General features: G+C 41.2%; 1 protein-coding gene across 10 annotated transcripts in view; it reads left to right on the forward strand.

Annotated features, from left to right (window-relative positions):
- Window positions 1–3,077, forward strand: part of RHOT1 (ras homolog family member T1) — a 60,764-nt gene extending 57,687 nt beyond the window's left edge. For 4 of the 10 annotated variants that reach the window (XM_082707339.1, XM_082707330.1, XM_082707335.1 and 1 more), the window contains one exon: window positions 1,975–2,851. In XM_082707339.1, the coding sequence (XP_082563465.1) occupies window positions 1,975–2,092 (118 nt within the window). In that variant the 3' untranslated portion in view covers window positions 2,093–2,851. Of the gene's footprint in view, window positions 1–320; window positions 465–1,974 lie in introns of all 10 variants that reach the window. The other 6 variants (XM_082707338.1, XM_082707329.1, XM_082707333.1 and 3 more) reach the window with 2 other exon arrangements.
- The last annotated feature ends 5,585 nt before the right edge of the window (window positions 3,078–8,662 follow it).

Below are 8,662 nucleotides of genomic sequence, written 5' to 3' on the forward strand. Positions count from 1 at the left end.
AACTGGTTTCCAGAGCTTCTCTTGGTGTTTCAGATCTAGCAGAACGAGCCTCGAAGGGATATAGAGAATGTACAGAACAGCCTTAGGTTTTCTTTCCTGAGATGTGAGTGTTTCTGAAAGTACCCATAGATACTTTTTTTTTGAAGTTTGGCAATTTGTTACAGAATACATTTATTTTAAATATAGAAAGCATGAGATGCATCATATTAGGGTGGCAACTCAATTTCTGTGTGGGATGTTTAATTGAGAGATGTTATTTTCAGTCCCCTTCTCTTGTGAGCTCTGCTGTGAACTGCAAACTGTGTGCATGTGTATAAAAGGTTAAGAGCCCGGGTAGCTGAGTGGGGTGCCATGCTGTTAGCAGACGACGAAGGCAGTATTACTCACCAGGTGCACGCCGTCAGCTCTGTAGAAGATTCCATCTTCATGGCATCATCTCATGATCCACTTTTTCTTGAAGCCAGGTAACATTTCCCACAACCAGTGGGTTGGCCTTGTTGGAGTTTTTCCAGCTGGAAAACTGAAACCTATGAATTTTCATCCCTAACTGGAAATAAATAAATAAATAAAACATTGCCTGTTGGAGGAACTAACTCACAAGGTGGAATGAACCCGTGTTATCACTTTGCTTTGTAAAGTAATATGTCAGGAGTGATTTTTTCTTTCTTTCCTTTTTTCTTTCTTTCTCCTCCTCCTTCTTCTTTTTTTTTTTTAGGGAGCTGGGGAGAATAAGAAATTGGAGTGCTGTGTGTTGTTTTGCCATGGTGATAAGCATGGAGCACTCTGGCTTGTATTAGACTTGTTTCTAGAATGGGCAGATTGCATTTTGTGGTAACTGATCCGATCGGCACTCTGACGATTACTGAGGCAAAGTCGTTTTGTACAATTGATATTCTTGGCTCTTAACTCTTTTGCATATGTCGATGTCCTGGTCTTCTAATGATGTCTGACTTTTGCTTCAAAGCTATTTGTTTCCTACTTGTGAAATAACCTGAACTAGATAGTCTCTCTAAGCTCTTAATTCTATAAGTTTTCTACATCTCCTCAGTTGTGCTCATTTAACTAAAACTCCAGTGACCCTTGAATAAAATATGCCACCTTTTGCTTTCAAGCGTTATCCTCTTTATGGTAAGCTGTCATACTTGAGAACCTTGAAGGTGCTTAGCAGTGTCATTAACTGAGCATGCTCACAAACCCAGTTTGTGGTACAGGCTGTCCCTGTTCTTGTCATGCATAATACGGCTTCTTTTATGTCATTTACCTTTCAGTCCATCACGTTACATGATGTCCTTTAGTTGGTACCATTGTCACTGCCTGTCTGACTAATATCAGGGTTGGTTTTTTTATTTATTTTTTGTTGTTTTATTTTATTCTGAATTTTCTTTCTTTAACCAGCAGTAACCCAATTAATGCAAACTGGTAAATCTTCCCTATCCCCTTTGGGATTTTTTTGGATAAATTTTTTCTGGGGCTCAGTGTTTTTAAAGTTGACTTTAAGCATTGCTCTTAGAAAAGTATGGTCACTTGTCGCTTAACTGCTTACATGATAGCTTTTGATTCCTGGGCAGGAGATTGCATACTAAGTTCCATGAAATGGACTCTCCAAATTGTGAGATCTCGGCTTTACCTCTCATTTTGAAGGACCGTGGTGGGATTAAAAAGTAGTAGGTTGATTTGTCTACGTTCTCCATTTCCCATGTGAAGAAAATGTCTAAAATTTTGTTATGTTGATTACTCCCACGTAATAGCTAATTGTAAAGACATTCGTCTTTATTAATGTCTACGTTATGTCTAAAGATAATGATTATCTAAGCAATGTACGTGTGGCTCTATTGATAAATGTTTTTGATAAGCATTACTGTATGCAATTAGCCTGACAAGTGTGCTAATACTTCCCTAAAAGTAGACTGTTAATGTAATTGGTATTTTCATACTAATCATGTTTTGAACATTAATTATATTTTCTGACTACAGGCACGTGACACAAGCTGACCTCAAGAGCTCCACGTTTTGGCTTCGAGCAAGTTTTGGTGCTACTGTTTTTGCAGTTTTGGGTTTTGCTATGTACAAAGCATTGTTGAAACAGCGATGATTAAAAAAAAAATGCCCTACCAAAAACAAATACTTTTATGTATTTATGTATGCTTTAAATTCTGCTAGAAATATTGAGATATTTATACATGCAGAGTTACTTTATTAATATTTGTAATTCATGCATAAGAGTATTTTAATGATAGCTATAACTGCAGTATTGGCTAGCATATGAAAAGAAAGAGCTTAACAGCCAAACTCAAATGGCTAAATTTCAGAGGCCAAAAGGGAATATTTTGTAAATAATGTATATATTCAGGCAAGATATGGTCTCCCAACCTGAATTCTAGAAATGATGTTTCTAGATGTTTCTACGTGGTATTGTTAGTGTTCGGTTGGCTCACTCTCCTAGGTCTAAGTCAGCTCCGAGATTGTATTTACTCATGGATCAATTATTTATTTCACATTTTACTCAGAATGATCCTTTGGGTTCTTTAAAGAACACGAGGCACAATTTGCCATTTTCTCTCCATTTTTAAGAACGGAGGAGTTCTGATCAGCTCACACTTATCTTTCAGTCACTTGTGGTAGGCCAGCCTCGAAGCCATCGTGCAGTCTAGAAAGTTGCCTAGCTGAGTGAAGTGCTTCTTGAAGGAAGGAGTAAGTTAAAGGCAGTTAGCGGGGGCGTGACCCATATGATTATGTTGCTTCCTTTGTCTGTATGTAGAATTTTATAGCCCTTTCAATCAAATGAGAAAAAATATTTGTATATTATCAATGTTTTTAGTTTAAATAAACAGTCGCCATTACTACTACTGAATTTCCTCCCCCAGTGTATGTCATTCTCTAACGGCCGTGTCTATGATAGTGTCCTACAGTGGCTGCATGTGTCGTAAAGTGTTCTCCAGCTGGCTAGGATAACCCGGAGGCAGCACTTTTTTAAATGATAAAATAAATCCAACGAACGTAAACTCTCATGATAAACCTATTTTTTTCCATCTTCAATCTTTTCGAGTATTTAAATAAATAACTGCTGTGTACCGTGACCTTGAGTTTTCTTGTCTTACGAAGTCAAAATTCCTGTACAGGTGTGAATGAAATCCTCTGGTTTCTGTCTTTCTTACCTTGAAAATTATTTTTTGTTCAAGCAGATAATACTCATTAGGTAAGACCAGTATGATTTGTATGTAGAAGAGGAAGTCTCTTTGAAAGCTGTGGCAGATCTATTCTCCCGCATACACCTAGCTCACGTGGTTTTGGCTGTGACGTATGTGTTTATCCGTGCCTCTAACATGGATTTTTTTTCTTCCTTTTTGCTGTTCTAATGGACATCCAAAGATCACACTCTCTGAGCAGCTGAAAACAGCGTAACTTATGAGCTCTACACTTGTAAAATGACCTGTGCCGTATTTAGCTGCGTACTTCCCTGTCCCCCCACTTCCCATTTCTATTCTCAAGTTGAGGAAAGGGAAAGTTAAGCAGAATCTGATGACTCCTCGTTTTTCGTCTTCTCGAAGCCTCCTGTTTACATGCGTCAGTTGCACAGCCTCCAATGAGTCAGTTCTTTTCTTCCAAGTTCTTCCCTGTTCAGACTCAGATGGATACACTTTATAGATTGATATGTTTGTGAGAAACTGAGGAAGGTAGTTTGCCAAGATGTGAAAAGTGATGTTTATATATGTAGACTTTTCTCTCATTCTTTTCATTCGAAGCTCAAGTGTCCAACTGCAAGAAGACCAGCAGCGCCCCTCCCCCGCCCCCATCTCACCTGCTCTTGACCCGTCCCCCCTACTAAGCCCAGCAACCTTCTAGTCCCATCAGTGAGTGCAGGGGGCGGGCTTGCAGGGGGAATGCTCCCTGGTTTCTCCTCTATAACCTACAGGGTCATGCACATATTTTCTTCATTTCACATTCATTTTAGAGACCAGTTAATATGAGGAAATACGTGAGTAAATAAAGCGATAGGCTTCTTCTGGCTTTTATGGTTTACTCGCAGAAGATGCAAGCTGTAAGAGCACCAAGGGAAAATGAGAAAAAGTAGGAACTTGAGAATTAGAAAGAAAATTTTGCACTTTGCATTAACGGCATCCTGTCTTTAATGGATGGTTCTGAGGCTGCTTGCTACAATATTTGTTTTTCCCCAAGACTGATTGATTGATTGATTGATTGATTTACTGGGGGGTAGGTGGGAGCAGACTCCCTGCTGAGCACGGAGCCCAGTGCAAGGCTCAAACTCTCGGCCTGAGCCGAAGGCAGGAGTCAGATGCTTAACCAACTGAGCCACCCAGGCATCCCTGCTTGCTGCAGTATTTTCTTTTTTTAAAGATTTTATTTATTTATTTGACAGAGAGAGATCACAAGTAGACAGAGAGGCACACAGAGAGAGAAGGGGAAGCAGGCTCCCTCCTGAGCAGAGAGCCTGATGTGGGACTTAATCCCAGGACCCTGAGATCATGACCTGAGCCGAAGGCAGAGGCTTAACCCACTGGGCCAGGAGCCCTTGAGCTGCCCAGGGGCCCTTGCTGCAGTATTTTACTGAATAGTGAGGCAGTCATGTGAAGAAACATCACTTCAAATGTTTGTGGTTCTATGGCATAATGTAGTAACTTAGCCTTACTTAGCACATCAGGGGGCTCTTGCTTCTTGCCATTCATATGTCTTTTTTACATTTGACCCCAAAATGAGTAATGTCCCACATTGCCGGAGCTTATAAACTACAGTAGAGAGGACAGTGGGTGTCAGGAGCTGAGGGGCACATAATCCTCCTGAAATGGCCTGTGAAAGAAGAGGTAGGAGGGCTGTGGGTATCTGTGCATACCTGTACATTACCCATCAGGGGGAAAGCGCCAAGGAGGGAACATACTGATGAGCCGGTCCTGAATGAAATGAGAATTTTTCTGACCGGAGGGAAGGCAACAGAATGACTAGGGAGAATAGAGGTAAGTGCTCAAACTGCATAGAGTATAAATCTTTCCTGAGTAGGCCCTGAGAATTCAACTGCTGTTAGCTTTGGTGCCCCTCTTGTCTGAGTTGTACTAGTAAAAAAATCAACATAAAAGTGTCTTTAAAATATATGTGTACAGATCTTAAAAATGAGTATGTGACCGAGTTGTCATGAACACATTTATTTGGCATCATCCTTTCAATTTTAATAGTCTTTATGCTTTTAGGAAGCTGATTTGGGACTAGGTCCTTTCTGGAAAGTAGGACGTCAAGATGCTAAATTTATTTAATGTTTAAGGGTTGACGGTGCTCCACTCAGGTAACCTGACTGTTCCAAAAACTTCAGTCTCCAGATTTCACAGCCCTACTTGTTAAAACCTCGAAACTTGTAATTCTTGTCTTTTTAACTCTGTTTATCAAAAGTCCATCTGTGAGAATGAATGTCTGTTAACCCATTTGGGCCTCAGCTTTGTTTCCACTTCCATCTCTGACCTGTGAGGATCACAGTTACGAATCCGACATTTCTTTAGTGCATCCCAAATTTTAAAACTCCAGTGGCACACACAAACTATTCAGAACCTTTTCCCCTGTTATTTTTGGCTCAGAAAGTATGGACAGTTTTACCAGAAAGCAAGATTTTGACATCATTAGGAAGCACTTCCTTACTTCCTAACGTCTTTCCAGTTTCTGGATGTATTTTCCAGTGACAGTGTTTTGCTCTGTAGATTTTATCTTCTCCTTCAGCGTAGACCATTGCAGAAGTCAGACAGGGAAATTGAGAGCTTGCCATTCGTTCTGGGTTTAAAAGCTGTGTATGTCGGGTGTATACTCACCAGGAGGCGTTGCCAGTCTTATCTTCATACATACACACTGGAAAAATCAAATTCCACATGACCACTTTTTTCTCTTTCAGGATTTTCCTATTTGTGGTCTATATTTTAAGTCTTTTATAATCAGACAACCCTTGAAAGTTTTTATTAGAATGATGTGGGTATGTGTGGGGTAGAATAACTTATGGATCACAAACTTTTTCTGTAAAGGGCCAGATAGTAAATGTTTGAAATTTTTGCTGCTCCTCCACTCTGTCATAACAGGAAAGCAACCACAGACAAAAAAATGGGCATGACTGATATTATTTATAATATGAATATAAATAATAAATATTCATTTTATATTTATATATTTACTTTATATTTTATATTTCTATATTTCTGTAATAAATAATAAATATAAGTATTTGTTATTTATTTTCAAAGATTTTATTTATTTATTTTAGAGAGCATGAGCAGGGGTAGGGGCAGAGAGAGATGGAGCGGCAGACTACCCGCTGAGCAGGGAGCCCGATATGGGGCTCAGTCCCAGGACCCTGGGATCATGACCTGAGCCGAAGGCAGGCACCTGATCAATAGCCACTGAGGTGCCCTGCATGGCTGCATCCTTTTAAAAAAAAAAATTATTTTAGAGGGGCGCCTGGGTGGCTCAGTGGGTTGGGCCGCTGCCTTCGGCTCAGGTCATGATCTCAGGGTCCTGGGATCGAGTCCCGCATCGGGCTCTCTGCTCAGCAGGGAGCCTGCTTCCCTCTCTCTCTCTCTGCCTGCCTCTCCATCTACTTGTGATTTCTCTCTGTCAAATAAATAAATAAAATCTTTAAAAAAAAAAAATTATTTTAGAGAGTGAGCGCACCTGTGAGCAGGGCAGGCAGGGGTGGGTGGTGCAGAGAGAGAGAGGGGAGAATCTCAAGCAGACTCCCCGACGAGCAAGGAGCCAGATGCAGGGCTTGATCTCATGACCCTGAGATCGTGACCTGAGTTGAAACCAAGAGTCAGATACTTAAGGGACTAGGCCACCCAGGCGCCCCACCGTGACTGCATTCTAATAAAACTTTGTTTATAAGCATGGAAATTTGAATTTCATGTATTTTCATTTGTCACAAAAAAATTTTTTTTTATATTTAACCACTTAAAAACAGAGAACCGGGGTACCTGGGTGGCTCAGTGGGTTAAGCCGCTGCCTTCGGCTCAGGTCATGATCCCAGGGTCCTGGGATCGAGCCCCACATCGGGCTCTCTGCTCAGCAGGGAGCCTGCTTCCTCCTCTCTCTGCCTGCCTCTCTTCCAGCTTGTCATCTCTATCTCTGTCAAATAAATAAATAAATAAACCTTTTAAAAACAAAACAAAACAAAACAGAGAACCTACCTTAGTCCAAGGGCTGTATAAGAACAAGCCGTGGGCGCGATCTGACCGATGCCTGGTGTAACTGATGAAAATATAGTAATAAATGCATAGCAGGTTTTACTAGTAATTAAAAAACAATTTACCTGATTGTTTTAGAGTTTGTAAAGGTACAATACTGTATTGTATTCATGTTTTATTTGTAGGGAAACTAAGATTGGATCTGTGGGAGGTGTTTCCTTTGTTTCACTTTTGCCCATGGTGGTGTTCACCAGAACATAGCGCTGAGGCAGGGCCGGAACTCATCTTGGAGGGCAGCGTGGCCTAAGCAGGTAAAGAGGACATCAGTTTCACTTCCTCTGAGGACATCAGTTTCACTTCCTCTGAGCACTCACCCTGGAGCTGTTCTTTTGGTACTTAATCCGTGTTTGTTTTCCATTTGTGAAATTGTGTAATTAATTGCACACCTGGAAGGTAAAAGAATCCTACAAGAGGGGCGCCTGGGTGGCTCAGTGGCTTCAGTGTCTGCCTTCAGCTCCAGTCGTGATCTCAGGGTCCTGGGATCACCTGTGTCAGGCTTACTGCTCAGCGGGGAGTTTGCTTCTCCCTCTCCCTCTGTCCCCCGACCCTGTTTGTTTGTTCACACCCTCTCTCTCTTTCTTTCAATAAATAAAATCTTTAGGAGGAAAAAAACAAGAATTCTGCAAGAGTGGTGAGTTTGACCTCTAGTTAGTGAGGCAGTCAGCCCCCTGTGTGCATGACAGTGTGATAATGCTTCTTATTTCTTTGGATATTAAAGTCAAAATATCAGAACTAAAATGGACCTAGGTATCACCTAACACCATGCTTTTATAGAATAAACAGCATGAAGAGTAGGAGTGACTTATCCAGAGCCACACCGTTAGTCTGTGCCTGAGCTAGGTTTGGAACCCAGGTCCTGACTCCCAGTTCGGTGTCCTCCCGCTGCAGGAGCCAGCCCTTGACAACTTGACTTGGTTTTTTTCCCTTTGGGAAGTTTGCAGTATGTTCAGTTTTTAAAGCCAGGCCTAAGAAGAAAAAATCAACAGCGTTTTGACATTTCCATTGCCAAGAAGGGTTAAAGTGGGCAAAGCAAATTTTCTGGAAGACTTCCAGCTCCTCTGAGGCATACTGCCTTCACTTCTGGGAGCTGTCACCAGGTGTCTCTTTAGAGCAGTGCAGGTTTGGCCATGAGCTTGCTTTCAGGGGTAGACAACTGAGGGAAGTAAGGCCATAACCACTCTTTTAAAGACACCGTTTATGGTTTTGCTTACTTGTCCTTAAATTGTTAATTTTGAAAAAAAAAATGCTTTCTCTTTTTATTTATAAGTAGCAAAATACTTTGGAAACGAGGCTTTACCAGAGGAGAAAACTCCTAGAATAACATTTTATCACTGACTTAACTCTTTTGACCTCTGCTTCTCTCCTTGGCCCGTAGGATTTCTGAGTCCAGCCTCCTGCACCCCAGCCAGTTCGTGGTACCATCTAGACTAGAAGCG

Source organism: Mustela nivalis (genome assembly GCF_964662115.1).
Source record: "Mustela nivalis genome assembly, chromosome: 17".
Classification (NCBI taxonomy): Eukaryota; Metazoa; Chordata; class Mammalia; order Carnivora; family Mustelidae; genus Mustela; species Mustela nivalis.